At 43.1% G+C, this 21,602-nt stretch overlaps 1 protein-coding gene across 1 annotated transcript; it reads right to left on the reverse strand.

The window, feature by feature from the left end:
- Nucleotides 1–11: 11 nt before the first annotated feature.
- FTCD (formimidoyltransferase cyclodeaminase) lies at nt 12–21,596 on the reverse strand. The gene is made up of 10 exons (XM_081945264.1): nt 21,477–21,596; nt 21,178–21,315; nt 7,610–7,741; nt 6,763–6,824; nt 5,798–5,927; nt 3,666–3,827; nt 3,378–3,421; nt 2,197–2,335; nt 1,868–1,963; nt 12–574 (listed from the first exon to the last, which is right to left on the reverse strand). Exons 2-10 carry the CDS (start codon nt 21,286–21,288, stop codon nt 488–490), a joined length of 963 nt encoding a protein of 320 aa, XP_081801390.1. The 5' UTR covers nt 21,289–21,315; nt 21,477–21,596; the 3' UTR covers nt 12–487.
- Nucleotides 21,597–21,602: the final 6 nt, after the last annotated feature.

The following is a 21,602-nucleotide window of genomic DNA, read 5'->3' on the forward strand; positions in this document are numbered from 1 at the left end:
AAACACCCTCCTCATAGCCAGTGTTTATTGAGGACAATATGATTTATTTCCACTTTACAAAATTCCGCTCAAGATACATTTGTCATTCAAATAATAAACCAAAGGATTGTGTTGGAGGGCTCAGTATTTTCCTTTCAGTAACTTTGCTTAATCTAACAATCTAACATTTGGCAGGATGGCTGAAATGATATGCTACATTGCTCATATTTTGTAGATTTAAAGCTTTCTAAACAAGACTTTTGAACATTGGTGGGTCACTGAAAACTTGCTTCGTATTGCTATCATGATTATTAAGATGGGATAACAGGCAGCAAAAGGAGATCCCTTTACACCAGAAAACCTTTGAATTTGTAACAAAATTCATCCATGTATAGGATAGAAAGTAAGTTTTTTTTTTCTCAGAAGTGTCAAATCTGTCTGAATGTAGCTGAACAGTACTATAGATAAGAATGTTATCTTTAAACAAATTGGTTGTAGATACAATATTTCATGTTGCCCGCTTGTCCAGATGATCTAGGATAACTGTTGTATTCTTTTGGGCTTCCTCCAAGAAGTAGGACATATTCCTATGCATCTGCGAGAGAGAGGCGGGGGGAGGGAGGGAGGGAGAAGGAGAGAGAGGGAGGGAGAGAGGCAGAGAATTACTTACTTTAGTCCTGACTTAATCATGAAGAAGTGGTATTTTGCATAGTGAGGCTCAAATTATCCTATTTGGACATATTATGTGAGGATGCTACAACTCAGTTGACAGATACAGTAAGGAAAGGATTTTTCCCTGGATTGATTTCTAACTGTGTAAAGTATATGATAAGATTTCGCAAAAACTATAGCATAAATATATTAATACATAAGTATAGCAAAATAAACAAAGGACATCAGATTCTCAGAATGGAATGTAGGTCAGCTACATAGTGATTACTGTGCATAAAATGTGACTTAACACAGCATGTAGATTTCAAGAGTAGTCAATTAGCGTGAAGCAATAAAGCAAAATAACAGGCAGAAAAAAATGGGGGAGGATGAGGAAGGAGATATGAGACAATAACAGGATGAGGTGGGAGCTTTCCCTTTTAAAACTATTTTGACTCAAAAGACCAGCTAAAATTGGCAAATCCCTGACAAGTAGCTCTAGTCTAAGGCACTACTTCCCAATTTTGGCAACTTTAAGATATGTGGACTTCAACTCCCAGAATGCCTCAGCTAGGAATGCTGGTTGAAGAATTAGGAACTTGAAGTCTACACATCTTAAAGTGGCCAAAGTAGAGAAACAGTGCTCTAAGGGAAGTGACTCTTGATCATGAGGGGGATATTTAGTGAATTTCTTGAGTCATTGTGGTCATCATTCATTCCCTACCGTACTTGAACTAAGTAAGGCACAGTTAAAGATAAGTTCTAAGGCATGAACTCAAACTAAGATTGAGAGAGGGGACAATGTCTGTTAGACTTTCCTTAACTGTGAAACTGTGGCTGAAACCCTTGACTTAAAGAATGCCATCATCTAAGTCAGGGCTGTCAAACTCGCGGTCCATGGGCCAGATGTGTTACATGTTGGCCACACCCACACCTGGTTTAGTGAAGGGGGGAAATGACACAATATATCACATGATGATGTGAGTTTGACACCCCTGATCTAAGCCTTCTGGGAAACACCTTTTATCAAGTGTCTCTTATCTTAGAGAAAAATGTTTAAAAAATAGAGTTTTTAGCAAGGGAGTCACCAGCCCTCCAGTCCAACTCACACCAAACAGAATCATTCAAATAATCTCAACCACTCTTAACATAGCTGAAGAGCTGTTTCAGCCTTTTTTAAGGATACAAACTAATGCTAAATTGTCCATAGTTCTAAGCAAATGTGAACAATTCCTACCTGTTGTGTGAAATCTTCATCTGATACATCTTTCAAGTTGGTGATGACATTGAAATAGGCCCCAAACACACCTGCTTCTAAAGCTTTAGCTGCCACCTAAAATCAGTAACAGGAGAAGAGATGCCAGTGACCAGGGGGAATGGAACCTACCAACTTCATGCAGTCAACTATGGCTTCAACCAACTTGTTTCTGTTTCTGTTTATTTGGATTTATATGCCGCCCTTCTCCAAAAGGACTCAGGCAACTTGTGGCAAGAGTTCAGCTCAATGAAATAATTAGTTGCACAACTGAAGATCAGTTCTGTCCTCAGACTGGGCAGCACAAATACCTGGATATCTGATTTGCAGGCTATGTTTCCATGCTGTGCCATTTCTTTCAAAAAAGGCCATAAAGAGTTAACTTTTTCTGCCAAGGAGAAAGGAACATCAACAGCATTCTTCAGGCCTAGCTGCAGGGCTGCTGTACGCCTGCAGACAGGGAATAAGAAAACAATGAAATATATCGAGGAAGACAATCCCATCCCAAGGAAACCCAAAAGAAGCAGCCATAAGAGCATCTATCTTGCAATAAAAACTGATTAAGAACTACCAGACTACTTTTACCATGTTCTTTTACTCTTTTTAAAATGTAAATGTATTCAATACAAAGAGAAAAAAAAGATTGCCCACCATCTAAGGAAAGTGTAATGTAATAATAGACCCAGGTTCCCTCTATCTGCCAAAGATGTTCAGTCAGCCAAATTCTCTTTCCCCCCTACCCCTACCCCCCAATTTAACAGGGCAGATCCATATTTTTTGCTTGGCTAACGTCAGGGCAGGCCACCCACCACTTTCCTGATGCAGAAATGGATGATTTCATCCTCTTTCTCCTCCCGGCCCATTGAAATACATCCACAGCCATTTCTCCAGCTTCACTTCAAAAAGGCTATTTTCCGATCAAAGCTCTAAAGTCCTTCAGAGCGGATGGTCTCCAGCACTCTATTCCATTCTAATAACAGCCTCAGTTTTGATTGGCTAGAGGACCTCACCTGTTCCCCTTGGCTCCAGCTCCATGTCATTGTTCTATGCAGCTGTCTCCTCCTGGGCTGAAGGTCTGCTATATTTTCTACTTGGTTTCTTTTCTTTTATAATTGTGCAATTAATGCAACAGTAGTCTGAGCCATCCTTATGTCAAGAAACTCATAATCCATTCAGCCGTTACATCTTTCAGTGACTATTTCTCCCTCCAAGAGCTCCTCACTTGCTCAGTCCCATAAGATTTTCCTTCTTTTCTCTTCATTGTTTAAAAACATCTTTATCTTGCAAAGTAGGAATATTACTATTTTCTTTGCAACATATGAAGCTAAGCTATCAGTTCTTCTTTGCTAAGAAAATTTGCATGGCCCTGCATGGGACATGAGAGCCAGTTTGGTGTAATGTTTGAGACACCAGGCTAGAACACAGAAGACCACAACATTAGTCCCAAGTACTGTATAGCAAGTACTGTAATGAACAAAAGGCCCAGTAATACCTCTCTTTCTCCTCATGGGTCTGCTTGGGAAGTTTCATAGCATCCTGTAGAGAACACAAACACATACTTAGGCTATTGTTCTAGGGAACAGGCATGGAGGATGAGGTTCTAAGATAGATTCTCAAACTTATTTTCATCTTACCTTTCATATGCACTCCACCTTTTGCTCAAAAATACTTCATCAAGCAGAAAGCAAAAAACTCCCCAACTCTATCCCACATTCTTCCTAGCCAAAGATACAAGATGCACAAAATACAGAGTTGCTGAAAGTATGAACACTTCACTCACCATGTAGTTGCTGAATGCCAAGGAGTCCCTGTCTACTATAGCAATTAGCTGATTCATGGCCTGATGAAATGGGGGTATGAGTTGCCTCATAACTGGGTCCAGGTCCTCAAATTGACGCTTTCCATATGTCATTAATCCCACCATGCAACCAAGTGCTGCTCCCTAGAAGGAGAGACCTGATGTTCTGAAATGCCTTTGTCACACAGGAGGGGGGGAAAGTAAGATGTCTACACTTTCCTAATTTCACCAATCACCAGGCGGCAGGGACTTTTTATGTTACACCAAAATACTGGGGAGAAAAACTGCTTGTGGGGGAAAGGGAGAAGGAGAGGAGGGGGAGAGAGAGAGAATGAGAGAGTGTGAGAGAGAGAGAAAGAGAGAGAGAGAGAGAAAGATCTCCTTATCTAACACTTGTTCACTCTGGGAACCTTCCCCAAACCATGAACCTCTTGCACCCTGGTGCACCCTCCTCAACCCACCCCTGATTCTGACATTTGCTGAATGGTGTTGTGTCTTTCCAAAGCTTTGCATGTCCACTATATATGGCAGAATTTTTCTTCTGTCTTGTGGCATTTCCAGTACTGATTACCACTTAATTTGATTGCTTTGTCCATTATTGACAGAGTTGTATACCATCTGTAAAAAAATTTACACCAATTTTCTCTCAGATCATAGCTTTTTCAATAAGACTTCCCATTGTTGTATTGAGACAAAGTCTTTGAAGTTTTGCATCCAATTTAACATAAATGCTTTCATTTGTTCTGTCCCTGTATCAGAACTAATTAGAAGGTTATACTGTATATAGGTGATCTTCATTTTCAATAAGGATTTCAAATTCTTTCATTTTCTTAATGTTCCTCATTTCTGAGGTCAGATTTTATTCTTCCAGCAATTCGTAGGTACATCAAATTCTTCCTTTGTCTTTAGTCTATTCCATGTTTGCACATGCAATTATACTTTTCTTCAACATGAAAAGTATTCTCACAAAAGGCTAATGGTAAATTTATTGGGCATTATTTTCTGTGAAGAGTTCTGCATTTTTGTCAAGCTTTGTTTTATAATTTGCTTTTCAGATTCTGTTCCTATTTTGTTTCCTGTACCAAAGGTGGGTTCTGTTCCCTTTACCAAAGGTGGGTTCCTACCGGTTCATCCAGGTTCGTCCCATTACCCATACAACTGGTAGTGGTATGCCAGCCTAGATCGCAGATCTGGCAGCAACCCAGGCTGGACACACCTCCAAGCTGTTGCCACCACCATCTTTTTTTTAGTTCTGCAAATGCGCAGAACAATTTCTGTTGAATTGCGCATGCATGCGCACATGCAAAGTGCATGCACAAGAGAACTGGTAGCAACACTGGCCAGAACTCACCCCTATCCTGTACCCTATGGATCCCAGTTCCTTCCAATAGTAATATTCTGCTGTCAAACAGCTTGTTCTAGAATACAGTTTAAAATTTGGAAGAGCAAGGCCACATTTCTTTTTTGAAACTTGTACGAAGTTTTATTCTACTCCAAATAAAATTTTCTTGACATTGTTGTAAATTGGAACTGTGATGTAGTGATGTCCTGGAAAGAAGTAATTGCACGTAACAATCTGATTTTGAGACATTAATTAATATTTTTGGATATCCGTATTATTTTGAACTACCTGTAGTTCTCATTTAGTGACTGCAGCATTTAACAACAGTTCACAGTTAAAATGATAATGAAAAAGTAACTTTATTATTACCTTCACAGACCTGTAAAGTAAAGAAAAGCTGAAGGAAGAAAATAAGCATAATTACAGTATAATTGATTGAATTAATTTCTGAAATGTGTGTATCTATGGTTCATACACTTCCCGAGGAAAAAAAATTCCTCAGGTGCTTATTTTAATGTCATTTGGCTGGCAGATCAAGAAGGAACCTTTTACCTACATTCAACCAAAAATACAGAATAAGTATTTCCAAATATTATCAAAAACAGGAAAGGTTTGCAGTCTGCATTGACTGAGAACAATTTATTTTCAAATTTTAAATCTTGTTGGCTGAGCTCAGCATTACTGTATATCAACATTACAGGAGAAGTCCTGTGTGGAATCACTATTTAGGATAATAGTTTTAAAATGGGGTATTGAAGTAGCTACTACATACCAAAGATGATATTGCTGCTGATACTGATCCTCCTCCAGGAGCAGCTGATCTTGCACCAACTTTCTGCACAAAGGTGTGCAGAGACAAAGACACCAGACAGTCTTTTTCTCTGTCATCCTCCACCATGTCCCTTCCGAAGGTAAAAAGCATTTGGAAAAAAATCACTTTTTTATCACAAAGTATAAAATGCTGTTTGGTCCTTGGTGTTCTCTGAGTTTGGGGGTTTTCTTGCAGATATTTCATTACCAGACTAGGTAACATCATTGATGCACCTAGTCTGGCAAAAAAAATGCTTGCAAGAAAACCACTAAGTTAGATAACACCAAGGATCCCACAGTTCAACCCTGATGTACAAATATTCTCTTCTATTGGTACTATAAAATGCTGCTTAAAAACAAAGTGAAGTCAAGAAAGGAGTGTACTCAGACATCTCTCTCCAAATATAGGAATACAGATTTTTGGATGAGGAAATGATCCAAAGTAACACGTTATTTGAGCCAGAAAAATGTTTTTAAAAATTGCTCACTTGGAATATGGTATTGAGTTCCCAAGGAAAAGCAGATCTCTTGGGATCATAGTGTTATGTGAATTAAATAGTACTTAATTAAGTACCGGTAATTATTTTATTAAATCTTAAGCAGGTGCAACACATTTGCATAATGATAAACTGGAAATGAAATGATTTGCATCTTTTAATTTGTGCTTAAGATACACAGCATGCTTTTTGGAAACTTGATTTCTGAAAAAGTTAAGAAGTAAAGACAATGTTTGTTTCTGCAAATTGCACTTTTATCTGTGGCTCCATAGGTTAAGACCTATCTATATTCAATATAAATGGATAAAAAGCATGCTAAGGACACATAATATGACTTCAATATATTAGAAATCCATATATCACCCATCCAGCCAAGTCTTCAGACATACACTATCACCATACATCTGTGAGAAAATGAAAATATCCATACTCAATTATGCGCTCCTTAGGAGTGAATGGAGTCAAAGAATCCAAGCCCAAACGATTAATTACCTGAGATTCAAAAATACAAATTCATATTATTAAATAGAAATTGGCATTTGAAACAAATGAAGGTCTTCTGTTCCTTATTTTTAAGTTTACATTGCACTGAGCAAACCACCATCAGGACAGATACTGGAACAGTACAGGGGTGGGTTGCTGCCGGCATTACTGCTGGTTCGCTTCGTGCGAGATCACGCCTCGCGTGAGGAGAAGGAAGAGGGTCGTCTTCAGGGAAGCCGCAGCAGCAGCTTGTGCTCACTCCTCAGCTGTGGACCTGTCCCCCTTTCTGTTATACCTTCCTCCAACATCTCATTCCCACCTTGCCAGCCTTCATGTTAGCGAGGTTGTGTTCAGCCACGGCCGGGTTCGGCCAGTGTCTCAGGGTGGAGAGCATGGCACACAACCGGGTCAGTAGGGAGCTGCAGGAGAGGGGTCAAAAAGCTACATGTGGCTCCGGAGCTTTGGGTTGCCAACACCATAATAGATAAATCACAGTTGACTAGATTTACACAACATGATAAAACCAAAGAAGCCACATTGTGATTTACCACAGTGCAGGATCCCATTCTCTAGAAAGGTATGTTAGGTGATAACAAAGGAATAAAAAGTATCTTCAAACCAAGAGCTTAGAAATATCTGTCATGAAAAATGAAAGGAAAACCATACACTGCAGTTTGAATTATTTTTGAAAAGGAAATAAACATCCAACTTAATGCATTTTATAGGACACATGAGGTTTTTAAAAAACTTTTCTGTTATATAAAACCAAGATATAAATGGATATCAAAAGTTACCAGTCTAATTTTATGTTCCTCCTCAAGGATGAAGACATTTTCTTTCTTGATATAAAATTCTGCTGTATCTAACATGGCCTTTTTAGGAATCAGTCCCACTAGCTGAGATCCTACTACTGGCAGATTGAGATCCTAGAAATAAACCAGATATTTTATAGATCATTACTGTTACATACTGACAGACAGTATGGTAGTTTCCACTCAGGTCCCCTGTTCCGGCGGGAACAATTCTTGAATGTGATTGGTTGATAAAATATAAAAGGGTATAAAAGGATTGCTGCCAGACAGAGTCTTTGCTGAATTGTACATAGTTGTCACTTAATAAAGAGCTGTTTGTTGCTGAAGCCTGAGTCTGCCTCATCCATTCACCCTAGCTAACACTGGCGATGAAGGTGGGATTGGAAGGCAACTAGGCACCAAAAAGAGCAAATACAATCCAGCAAGTCAATGCAGCCCAGAGCAAAGCACGGAATCAAGCAGCCATCTTAAAGCAGAAAATTCAAATCCGCTTGAAAGACAAGATGACTACGCACACCCTACCAGCTCTGTACGACCCAGCCACTGAGCACTGGGACTCATATATGATGTGGTTCAAATGCTTCCTTGAAGCCAACAACCTTTTAGGCCTGTCCAAAGGCTGGAGGAAAGCAATGTTCCTGAGCTACTGGGGACCAGACGTGTTCGAGACTGCCAAAGACTTGTCCAAACCAACACCAATATAGTCAGTCACTTGGTCGGTCCTACAACAGATGCTGCAGACACACTACACTCTCAGACCATCTATATACGTCGGAGGTACGAATTCAACCTCCGCAACCAGAAAGAAGGGGAAACGATCAACTTTGGAAGGCTGCGGCCTACTGTGAATTCAGGGACTTAGATGAACTATTGCTGAACAGAATCATTTGTGGTGTTTGGGACATTAGTTTACAGAGGAGGTCGCTCGCCAAGACAAACCTCACTCTACAAATCACCCTGGACAAAGCCAGGGCTACCGAATCTTTGACCAAGTTGATGGAAAAGCTGCAGAGGCAGAGCAGCCCAAAGAGTGTGCACAAAACTGTGAAAGTGCATCGTGAGACTACAGAGCCAGAGGCCTCAGATAGCAAGGATGAAATCTACCACATCTGCACTGACAGCAAAGAATTGGCACAGAAATTTGAAATGTGTTTTGCACCTTGCGCCAGCTGTGGAGGCAACCACCAGCAATCTGCCTGCCATTTCCGGGATGCCATCTGCCAGTGCTGCGAACAAAACGGGCACATCGCCAGGGTCTGCAGAAGCGAATTCCCTGCAGCACCCAAGCAACCAAAGGGCCAACCTGCATGCTCGAAACTGCCAAGACAACATTTATGGCAGCCATGGTGAAAGCAGCCTGGGGCAGAAACCAACACAACCTTCCAGACCACAATCAGTCAAGCAAGCACCCAGCGGAACAAAAAGCTGAGAGTCACCATCCTCCTTGAGAGATCTCCATGCTCTATGGAGATTGACACCGGGTCGTCACTGATCATCATGTCCTGGGCTATGCTAAAGAAGGCTGTCCCAACTTGAGGAGGCACAAGCTGAGGGTTCCAGACCTACGCCTGAGCGGCTACTAGGGGAACCGAATCCCGGTTCTGGGCCAAGGTACTTTCTGAGTGCAATTCAAGTCCTTCGATAGACTGCTTCCTGTGACAGTGGTGGGTGGAGCCCTGCAGAGCCTCTTAGGCTTAGACTGGTTCGAATCCCTGGGCCTGAGGGTGACCGGAATCAACACCATTCATGACGACAGCACGGAAGAGTTCCTTAAGGAGTTTGAGGATGTCTTAGGCACCAGTCTAGGTAAGTATGTGGGAATTCAAATCTCTTTTAATTTGGACCCCAACGTAGCCCCTATTAGGCTAAAGCCCAGGAGAATCCCTTTCACTCTCCGTCCCAAAATTGATCTTGAATTGGACCAATTTATTGGCCAGGGAATTCTAGAGCTGGTCGATCACGACTGCTGGGTGACCCCTATAGTGACCCCAATCAAGCCTGATGGGTTTGTCCGCATCTGTGCGGACTACAAGGGCACAGTAAATAAAGCTTTACAACAAAGCGCTTATCCTGTGCCCATTGTACAGCACCTACTACATTCCTTTGGCCCGGGAAAGGTGTTTGCTAAATTGGATATGGTGCAGGCATACCAGCAGTTGCCTGTAGATGGTGCCACAGTGGAGGCCCAAACCATTGTGAGGTGTCTTTAAATGCACCCACTACAATTCAGCGTTAGTATTGCCCCTGGACTGTTCCAAAGCGTCATGATGTGGCTTTTGTAAGGGATACCAGGAGTCATCCCTATTTTGACAACATTTTGGTATTGGCTGCAAATAAGGACCAACTTTTCAAAAGACTTAGGGCTGTTTTGAACAGAATTAGCGAAAAAGGTCTCCACCTCAAAAGAGAAAAATGCCAAATTAATGTTCCTAGGATTGAATTTCTGGGGTACCTGGTTGACGGCTCTGGAATTCACCCTACAAACAAAAAAAATTAAAGCAATCCAGGATGCTCCTACATATCACAATCAGATTGAGCTCTAGGCGTTCCTCAGACTCCTTAACTTCTACAGCATCTTTCTCAAACAGAAAGCTATGGTTGCTGAGCCTTTGTATCGGCTCCTCAGCAAGAAGGCGAAATGGACCTGGGGCAGAGCTGAAACTGCCACATTTGCCATGGTGAAAAAACTGCTGTCAACAGACATGTTCCTGGTCCAGTACAACCAGACTTTGCCACTTGTGCTGACTTGTGATGCTTCCCAATTTGGTGTCGGAGCCATCCTCAGCCACTGCATGCCCAATGGGGTGCCCATCACCTGCTACTCGAGGACCCTGTCAGCTGCCGAGCGGAACTACAGCCAACTGGACTGTGAGACTCTGGCTGCGGTAGCTGGCGTTAAGCGATTCCTTGAGTACTGGTATGGCTGTGATTTTGAAATCATCATGGACCATAAACTGCTTTTGGGCCTTTTGGTTGGGGACTGGCCTACCCCGGCATCGCTGTCACCGCAAATGACTCATTGGACTATTTTCTTCATGGCCTACAGCTAACACCTCGTTCATCGACTGGGCAGCACTAACGTGCATGCTGACACCCTCAGCCCGTGCCCTCTACCAGAACTGCTGGCTGATCCAACCCCTGAGACTCCGGTCCTGCTCATAGACTGCCTTGAGACCGGCCCTGTCTCCTCCAGCGAGATTGCCTGTCACTCAGCGAAGGACCGAACTCTTGCACAGGTTTTGAACTGGGTGTGGAGGGGGTGTCCCAAGGGGCCGGTTGGACCTGAATTTAAAATGTTTGTAACTAAAATGGATGAACTGTTCGATGTTAATGGTTGTTTACTGTGGGGAGACTGGGTCATTGTTCCAACCAAACTGCAAGTTGCATTATTAGAGACCTTGCATGTAGGCCATTCTGGAATTGTCGGGATGAAATCTTTGGCCAGGAGTTATGTATGGTGCCTAACATGGATAGGGAGATTGAGGAATGGGTGGCTACCTGCACACTGTGCCAGGAGTCGAGACCAGCTCCCCCAGAGGTGCCCGCTAAGGAGTGGGAGTGACCTCAGTCACCCTAGTCTAGGGTGCACATCGACTTTGCCAGCCCGGTTTACGGCCAGGTATTCATGGTAGTTGTGGACGCCTACTTGAAATGGTTAGAGATAGTCCTCATGGTCACTACCACAGCACTACAGAGACTTTTCTCCACACACGGCCTGCTCAATATCAGTGACTGACAACGGGCTCCAATTTATGGCCATTCAATTCAAGACTTACTTAGCTTCACAGGGAATCAGTCATGCCCTGGTTGTTCCATTCCATCCAGCCAGTAATGAACAGGCAGAGAGAATGGTGTGATCCACTAAAGAAACCATATCTAGGATGGGGCCAGGAGATTGGCAAACATGGGTAGGCCAATTCCTCCTTTACCAGCACATCACGCCAAGTGCTACCACTGAGAGAAGTCCCGCCAAGCTTCTAATGGGTCGCCGGCTAAGATCGCCCTTTGACCAGCTACACTCAAACTACTCTGCCGCGACACCCCTCGACCGGCAAGCTTAGACACTTTAGCATAGGGGATCAAGTTTACACCCACAATTACACTGGGGGGGGCTCTGGATTCCTGCCATGGTTACAGGAATTACCAGACATCGCTCATACCAATTGGAGCTCGAGGACGGTAGAACATGGAGGCGGCACATTGACCAGCTCCGAAGCCACCTCTCCCAATCAAATCTTAGGCAACCAGAGGTAACTCCTGCACTGGTTAGCCAAAGCCCTACCCAAAAGGAGCACAAACTCACTCCTTCCACAGACTGCTCAAGCCCGAAGGTACCAGGATACTTATCTGGTGAAGTTACAGGGCCACAGCGAGTTCTGAGTAAACTAGCTCTAGAAACTCCAGCCGTGCCCTGTGGAAAGTTCCAGGAGCTTCCACAAGGCAAAGCCAGAGAGACAGCAGGTCTATCGACCTGACTGAAGATCCAGCACCAACTGAACTGTGCAGGTCTTGGCGAGCCACCAGAAAAACCACCTACTTGCGTGAGTACATTACAAGCTGGACGAGCCCAACTAAGATGGGAGGGGTGTTACATACTGACACAATATGGTAGTTTCCACTCAGGTTCTCTGTTCCGGTGGGAACAATACTTGAATGTGATTGGTCAAGAGGTTTAACAGCTCCCTATAAAGGGACTGCTGCCAGACAGAGGCTTTGCTGGATTGTAAATAGTTGTCACTTAATAAAGAGCTGTTTGTTGCTGAAGCTTGAGTCTACCTCATCCATTCACCCTATCTAACAATTACCACAACATTGTTACATATTATTGCCATATTGGCATACCTTTGAATTTCATTTTTCAAGTATTGCTTAGAGAACTGGTTGTTAAAGTGTAGGATCCCACCCCTGTTTCCAGAGCACTGGAATGGATTGTTTCTTTGTGCGGCTGCATAATGTGGCTCCCAGATCAGACACCATTTTGTCATACCCACAAAATGGCAGCTGCATTCAGGTCATCGCTGTGTGGCCCAGGAACAACTGCTTTATTTTGCTGCCTTAACAAGGATTGTGAAGCTCTGCAGAAGCTTTTGCAGCATTCAAAAGGGTCTGTACCACCGTGTAGACCTCTTAAAAAAACAAAAGAAACCATCTGGCAGCCATCATTTTGTTGCACCCATAATTTATAGTCGAGCTCCCAGAGAGTGGCGGGAACACAGTCATTTGGACCATGATTGACTTATTCTCAAAGCAAGCCCATTTCACCACCTGCAAGGGACTACCCTCTGCCAAGAAGTTGGCCAGCCTATTTTTGTTTTGTTTTGTTTTTTATAAAAAGTTTTTTTATTGAACATAAATTAAAACATTGGACCCAGTGTTACCGTCCTGGCAAAGTCTTTGCCATACATACTAAGATATAAAGTTATATATTATAATCACCATGCTTATTTACAATTGGTCTATTCAGTGTTTACAAATCTAAAAATATCATATTTCCAACCACGTTGTTTTGTTTTTATCTTATACATATTCACTATTATAGTTTCATACATAATTCTAATCTCCATTCTATAAATCTTAGTCATTGCTTATTTTGGGTCTTTCCTTTTTTGTTCCAACCATCAATAAAATTTATCCCAAATCTTATAATATTCTGATTCATCTTTATTCTTCAATTCCCATGTCAATTTATCCATTTCAGCACAAATCAGAATTACTTCCCCTTCTTGTGGAATTTTCCTGTTTTTCCCGTTTTGGGCAAAGACCATTGTCACTGCCGTAATAATATGTATTGGGGTTTTTTTGTTTTTTTTTGTAAATTTTTTTTATTGGTTTTACAGAAAATTTCAGGAAAGGGGATAGTGGATGAAGTTATAAATTTTGACAGCTACATTATGCAGGAAATGGCACTCCCCCCAATTCTCATAACTTTCACTTATTAATACATTAAGTATTCACTACTTAGCAATATTTTGACAGCATATTTTTACCTTATATCTTCAAATAATTTCAATCTATTTTATATCAAATAGAAAAAAGTCTCTGTATTAGCAATTGCATCATTTTTCTAATTCACTTTTGTGATCTAAGTTTTCTCGGTGTTGCCTCTTCTCCCCCCTCCAGCAAGGCTCCGGCACCTCCCATGTCTTGTGTATCCCGTGTGGTGTCATCGGTTTTATCTAGGAGCACTTTGTTTTTTTCCATGAAGACCTCCGCCTCCATGGTTGTGTTAATTCTAACTCTAGTGTCCTCCCAGAATATCAACATACCTTCTGGGAGAAGCCATCCCTTTCTGGCATACTTTCTTTGCTAAAAACCGAATATTTTTTTCTTTTATCTCTAACTTTCTTTGGGATTTGTTTCAGGATGGCTATCTCTCTATCCTTGTATTTTAACACTTGCCCCCTTTGTGCACTCAGAATCTCATATCTTGTAGTCTTTCTAAGGAATTTAATGTGAACCTCCCTTGGAACATTCTGTGTTCTAGCGTAAGCGGAATTGACTCTATAGACCAGGTCAATATCCCATCCCAGCTGTTGTCTGTCTTTTTTAATAAATTCAGCCATAACTTTGTCATAATTTCCCTCAAATCTTCATCATCAGCCTCAATTACATTTTGAAATCTAAGGAAAAAAGACATTCTTTCAAACTCCATTTTTATCTGATGGTTCTCAAGTTCTTGATTTCCTCTCTGGACTCCCCTCACCTCCCCCCTCATCTCGGCCATCCCCTCCTCCAAAACTTCCAGTCTTCGCGCATTTTGAGCCGTTCGGTTTTGATTTTCTCTGAGCTGTTCGTTCATTTCTTTTAGTTGGTTCTTCAATTCCTCCTGCCCCTTTAAGATCTTTTGTAGCATCTGTTGGGTTAGATCCCCCTCCGGGGGCTTGGGTTGTAACAGAGATATTAGTGTCTGTTGCCCGCTGGGACTAGATGTTGAAGATGTAGGGGCAGAACCCGCAAAGCCTGGTTTCCCAGGTGGTGGTCTTTTCGGTGCCATTTTAATAAAGAAAGCTCAGAGATGTCTGTGTCAATACAATAAAAAGGGAGCTGTAAAGGTGGGTAGCCAAGAGAGATCGCGAGGCAGGCAGTCCAGGCAAATAGAGACCTTTTCTATAGTTCAAATCCAAATAGTAAAATCCATTGTTCCAAGTCCAAGGTATTGTATATCAAGAAATATCTCTGAGTGTCACAGAGACAAAGACAAAATGCCAGCAGTTTCTGTGGGTGGAGTCAAATTTCAAAGCACCATAAGACAACGGAAGTGTGCCATCTTGCCTTGCCAGCACCGGGATCAGAAGGCAACAAACCAAAAGTTTTTAAAGTTTTCACAAAAGTCAAATCATCACCTCATTTTCACAATTGCAGCAAAGTATTCATCTGCTGTTTGCTATGAGTGTGATTTCATTCCACAGCTCTCTCCACACCTCCTCCGGGGGTAGAGAGCAATTTAAAACTGCTTTTCCAAGGGGGGGGGGGAAATCCCCCTCCCTCTACTAACACTTCCCAAGAGCAGATTGAACATTTTAAAAAGCTGGCAATCCTTTTTTTTCAGTCTGAAAAGGGAATGAGGGGGATTTCCACCTCACCACATTGCAGCTGCAGCCTTCAAATCGTCTAATTCGTCCAGCTGCCTCTATGCGAAAGCACGAACTCGCGCCTCCCCTTTTGCCTCCTGGTGCCTAGGGTAATGCAGGGACCCCCCCCCCACGGCCGCCACCGCCGCAGGGAACCCCCTGCTAGTCACCCCCTCGGCAGGGGCCCCTACGAAGCTCCCTGTGCCCCCCCGATTAAGGGGGAGCCCACCAAGAGCGTGCGGGGCGAGCGAAGCACGCCCGTCGTGATCCACAGCCGGAACCAGAAGTCCAATAATATGTATTGTTAACTAGATTACCCCCTTGTTATGTTTATCATTTATGATTCCCAAAAGAAATAGTTCTGGTTTGAATTCCATTTCCTCTTCAGTTATCTCTATCAGCCACCTTTGAATACTCCACCAATATTCTTTTGTTTTTTGGCATGACCACCATGGTAGTACGTGCCTGATTCATAATCACATTTCCAACAATTTGACGCTAAATGTCTAAACATTTTGGCTAGTCTCACGGGTGGGAGATGCCACCTATAAAACATTTTATATAAGTTTTCTTTATACGGAATCAACAATGTTATTTTCCTATTTTTTCCCATAGTTCTTGCCATTTTTCCAGATGTATATTATAGCCAAAGTTTATCGCTATGCTACCATTGTCTCCTTAACCTGCTCTTCTTCCATCTTATATTCCAATAAAAATGTGTAAATCTTCTTTATCAATTTATTGTTTGTCCCCAAAAGGATCTTATCTATTGCCATCAGCTCCCTATTAATGCCCCACTCTTTCATATCTTTCGAGTAACATGATTGGATTTGAAGATAGAACCACCATTCCAATTCTATCCCTTGCTCTTTTAGCTTTTGCCTCGATCTTAATCTCCCTTCTTTGTCTATTATATCTTTATAGGTGACCTGTTTTTCCTGGTTGATAAAATTTGGGTGTACTACTGCTTCTAATCTTGATAGCCAAATTGGAAGCTTGCTATACATTTGATATATATATGTTCCTGCTTTTCTGGCTCAGATCTTGCTTTCCTTTTAGCTGCTTTCACTTCATATCTAGTAAAAGTACTTTATCTCTATTAACATGGAGTTGAGGTTTTTCTTTCTTGGATATTGAAGGAGGCATACCTGACATTAAGCAAGATCTCACTTCGCACCCATCCCAGAGTTAAAAGCTTCTCTGGGGGGAGCACCCAAATGTGCAGGAAAAGATTAAAGGGGAAGAGAAAATCCCCAAAGAATATTGGGACCTCAAGGAGGTTTTCAGTGAAAAGGCCTCCGACAAACTATTCCCCCCCCCACCAAGCCACTGATTGTAGCATTGAAATCATCCCAGGGGAGAAACTCCCTAAACCCCAGATATACTCGATGACCCCACGTGAAATGGAGGAATTACAAAAGTTCATTGACTAAAACTTAAAAAGGGGTTTCATACAACCAGCTAGGCCACGAGTGGCCACACCTGTATTGTTCAGAGAAAAGAAAGATGGCTCCTTTTGTTTATGTGTGAATTACAAAAACCTTAATGGAATTTGCATGGAAAATGTATACCCCCTGCCACTCATGAAGGATATGTTAGCCCACTTAGGGAAGGGGAAGATTTTTACCAAGTTGGATCTAAGGGAGGCCTACTACAGAGTCAGAATCAAAGAAGGGGATGAGTGGAAAACTGCTTTCAACTGCCCTTTGGGATGCTTCTAGTTCAGGGTACTCCCGTTTGGTCTGCAGGGGGCACCAGCAGTTTTCATGCAATTAATAAATGAAGTTTTGCATGAGCAACTGTACACAAGGGCGTGTTAGTCTATCTCGACGACATCCTTATCTACATGGAAACATGTGAGAAACACATGACTTTGGTCCACTCAGTCCTCAAGAAACTCCGAGCCGCTGAACCTTACGCGAAATTGTCTAAATGTGAAATTTATCAGGAACAGATTGATTACCTGGGATACCGTATCTCCCACAAAGGCATTGAGATGCACCCGGCAAAAGTCCAGGCCTTTACTGATTGGGCGCTTCCTCGCACTTTGCAAGCAATTGTAAAGTTTTCTGGGATTTGCAAATTTTTATCGTCAATTTATTCCCTCATTCGCTAACACCGCTCTGCCCATTACAAATCTTCTAAAATCTAAAGGAGAAGCAAAACCTAGGCTAGGGAAGCCTTTGAACTGGACTATGGAGTGTCAAGCCGCTTTTGAGAAATTAAAGCGACTCTTTGCAGCAGAGCCAGTTTTGAAACACCCTGATATGGATGCGCCATTCATGGTACAGGCTAATGCCAGTGATGTGGCGGTGGGGGCGGTATTACTTCAAACAAACGCTGACAGTAAATTGCAACTGTTTGCTTACACCTCACATAAGCTTACAGAGACAGAAAGGAGATGGGCCATATGGGAGAAGGAAGCTTTTGCTGTTAGATGAGCTTTGATGACATGGCGACATTTCCTGGAGGGGGTGAAACACCCTTTTGAAGTATGGACTGATTATAAACATTTAAAAGCATTGAAGACCCCGTGAAAACTGTCACCTAAAAAATTGCGTTGGGCACAACACTTCAACTGGTTCAATTTTACCCTGAAATACATCCCGGTGGGGGGGGGGGACTTTATGGCTGATGCCTTCTCCAGGCTTCCCCAGCACAACAGCTCTAAACTGAGCATGGTTCATCCCAGCTAGAAATATTGCTGCCCCAATGATTACTAGGAGCCAAGGCCCAGTAGACTTGGATGTAACTATGGACCTAATGAACAAACTCAAAGATGGCCTTGAATCCGATGACTGGTTCATGGAACATTCTGATGAATGCACCATGAAAGATGGACTGGCGTGGGTAGGAACTAAACTGTATGTTCCAGCTGACCTGAAACCTGTCGTACTTCAACGGGCCCACGATTCGAGAATGGTGGGCCATTTTGGATTTGTAAAGACTTTGCATCTGATTAAGAGGCAATTTTGGTGGCCTTCTTTGAAAAAAGACATTGAGTCCTACATAGCCAGTTGTCCCATCTGTCCAGCTGCAAAAAGACCACCGGGGAAGCCCCAGGGTCTCCTCCAAAGGGTTGCCCGTCCAGGGGCCCCATTGAAAGAGATATCAATGGACTTTATTGTCAAGTTACCAGAAAGTCTGGGGAATACCGTTATTTGGGTTATCACCGATCTGTTTTCCAAACAGGTTCATTTTGTGCCGGGTTCCAAGATCCCATCACTGAAGTTGTTGGCTAAATTGTTTATTTCACGTGTATATAGGTTGCATGGAGTGCCTGAATGCATTATTTCAGACTGGGGAGTCCAATTCACCTCCCTCTTTTGGAAAGAGTTCCTGAAATTGATTGGCTCCATCCAGGGACTAAGCTCCACCCACCATCCTCAGATTAATGGTGCTTGTGAACGGACTAACTCAGTTTTGGAGCAGTACCTCCGATGTTTCATCAATTATCAACAGGATAATTGGGCTGAACTGTTACCTCAAGCAGAGGTGGCGTACAATAATTCGGTACACAGCAGTACCCGCATGACCCCTTTTAAAGTTGTGTTTGGTCAGGACTTTGTACCAATTCCTGAATTGCCTCAGGAGAAATCGCAAATTTTGTCCTTGTCTGAATGGAGTGATCAACTTCAGCAGTTTTGGCCCATGACCCGCAAAGCATTAGATGAGGTGCACCAGGCTCACAAACAACAAGCGAAGGGTTAAGCCAAAAGAGTACCAAGTTGGGGATAGAATGTTTTTGTCCACCAAGTTTTTGCAAACCAGCCAAAAGTCGAAGAAGTTGGGTCAAAGTACGTAGGTCCGTTCCCCATTCTAAAAATCATAAATCCGGTATCGGTGAAGTTGGACCTGCCGAAAAACCTTAGCAGAATTTATCCTATGTTTCATGTGAACCTGTTGAAACCAGAGCATACTTCTTCCTTTCGTCCGCCTCAACCTTCACCTCTGGTCCCTCTTCTTATTGAGGGAGAGCAACATTTTGAAGTTAAAGAAATCTTGGAGTCCAGAAAACATAGGGGTCTCATTCAGTATTTGGTCTCCTGGAAACATTTTCCCCCTTCCCAGGCTGAATAGGTTGATAAATCTCATATTAGAGCTCCCAGACCTTTGCGGAAGTTCTACACCAGTTATCCTGATAAGCCTTGTTTTGGTTACTTGCTTACAGCTGCTTTGCTACACTTGCTTACTATCGGCTGCCATAGGAACCAGGGTGGGGGCATGGTATTAGGGAAGGGAATAATATTATACTGGAAGAGTCTTCTTCTCACCATCTTCTGCGCATGCTGGTGGCTGATGTTTGGACTCGGTCAAGGCGAACCGTTTCACATACCAACTTGATGAGGCTGTTTGAAGATGCACCCCATATGACACCTTAGGGAGTTGCAGATTGGACACTGGGTTGGGGAATTGGGCAGAGGGTGCTGGGTAAACATTTGATATGTATATGTTCCCGCCTTTCTGGCTCAGATCTTGCTTTCCTTTTAGCTGCTTTCACTTCATATTTAGTAAAAGTACTTTATCTCTATTAACATGGAGTTGAGGTTTTTCTTTCTTGGATATTGAAGGAGGCATGCTTGACAGGAGTAGAGATAGCTGGGGGAATACATAGCCAAAATAACATTTTAGAATGGGGAACGGACCTGGCTCCAGAAGCGCGAAAGACTACACGCGTTCATCGTGAAGCTGCAGAGGCCAAGAGTTCTGAGGGGGAAGAAGATGATGGCTACTGCGTGTGCAGTAGCCACACCCAGCCGGCGCGCAAATTTAAACAGCCTTCTCCTCCCTGTGCTAGCTGTGGTGATGAGCATGCCAGGAAAAGCTGCTGCTTCAGAGACGCAACCTGCCAGCGCTGTGGGAAGACGGGTCCCAAAGCCAAGGTGTGCCGGAGCGAATTCCCTGAGGCAGTCTGGCAACCTAGAAATGCGCCACACCGCTGGCCGAAGGGCAACTCTGGAGCCTGGCAGAAGACCCCAAGACAACCCAAAGGGGACAATAGAGTCACTTATCACACAACTCCTGGTGACGGTGATCAGCGACAACCTGCAGAGCCTCCTAGGGCTAGATTGGTTCCAGGCCCTAGGCCTTGAGGTAACTGGCATCCACACCGTGGCAAACGTCCCAACATCGAACGCTCCAAAAGACGACGGTGCCGAGGCCATCTTTAAGGAGTTTGAGGACATCTTCAGCCTGGGCCTGGGTTAGTATATGGGGACCCCAATTTCTTTCAATAGTGCCAATAAGGTTTAAACCCAGGAGAGTGCCTTTCGCTCTCCGCCCTAAAATTGACAGGGAAATTGACAAGCTCATAGGCCAGGGAATCCTAGAGCAGGTCGATCACGCACCCTGGGAGACCCCGATAGTGACACCTGTCAAATCTGATGGGTCAGTCCGCATCTGCGTGGATTACAAATGTACAATAAACAAGGCGCTACAACAAAGCATGTACCCTATAAACATCGTACAGCACCTTCTCCATTCACTAGGCCCTGGAAAAATTTTCGAGAAATTAGACATGGCGGAGGCATACCAGTAATTGCCAGTAGATGGTGCTACAGTGGAGGCCTAAACCATTGTGACTCACAGGGGTGCATTCAAATGTCACCACCTGCAATTCGGCGTTAGTATTGCCCCTGGACTGTTCCAAAGCATCATGGAACAGCTTTTGCAGGGGATTCCAGGAGTAGTCCCCTATTTTGACGACATCTTGGTATTGGCTGCAAACGAGGCGCAACTTTTAAAATGAGTACGTGCAGTTTTGACAAGAATTCGAGAAAAAGGCCTCCATCTTAAAAAAGAAAAATGTAAAATAAATGTGCCAAGGGTTGAATTCTTGGGGTACATAATTGACGGCTCTGTGATTCACCCGACCTCCCAAAAAATTAATTCAAGGGAAATTTCAGAGAGGAAGCCCCAAGCCCAGTGCATTTTGCTCCACCCCAATCTCATTTAATTGATCATCTTTGTGCCACTCACCTTGGCATCCTTGCAAACTTCTTCATAGACCACATGAAGAGGAGTAGTTTCAAAATCCAACAGATTTGTAGAGACTTGAGCAATGTTTTCCTCATCCAAATACCATCCCATGCCTTGCACCTGTTTTAACCGCCCAGGCTGTAAGTGAGAAACAGAGAAGACTCTGAAAAGCAAACAAGTTCAGCCTTTTGTACTAGATTCCAATTTGCTGATCAAACTTGATGACTGCCTTGCCTTGTTTTGAGATTTTATTGGAGTGCAGAATAGGAAGATCTACAAGCCAACCTTCCCTAGAGTACCTGGTTCTTACTACGGCCCTGTTCCCGAATGTTAAGTGCTATCCGATGTGCTAGTTCCTTTGTACACAGCAGGTTGATGTTGTATGCAATGAGGAATTTTCGTGCTCCTGTTACAGTGGCTCCCCA

Source organism: Natrix helvetica (genome assembly GCF_964273705.1).
Source record: "Natrix helvetica genome assembly, chromosome: 2".
NCBI classification, from domain to species: Eukaryota; Metazoa; Chordata; class Lepidosauria; order Squamata; family Natricidae; genus Natrix; species Natrix helvetica.

Coding starts and splice junctions, on each gene's coding strand:
- FTCD (XM_081945264.1), bottom strand. CDS start 21,288: ATGGGATGGTATTTGGATGAGGAAAACATTGCTCAAGTCTCTACAAAT. Junction 5,928..6,762: donor CCTAAGGAGCGCATAATTGA/GTATGGATATTT, acceptor TACCTTCGGAAG/GGACATGGTGGAGGATGACA. Junction 3,422..3,665: donor TGGCATTCAGCAACTACATG/GTGAGTGAAGTG, acceptor TGTTCTCTACAG/GATGCTATGAAACTTCCCAA.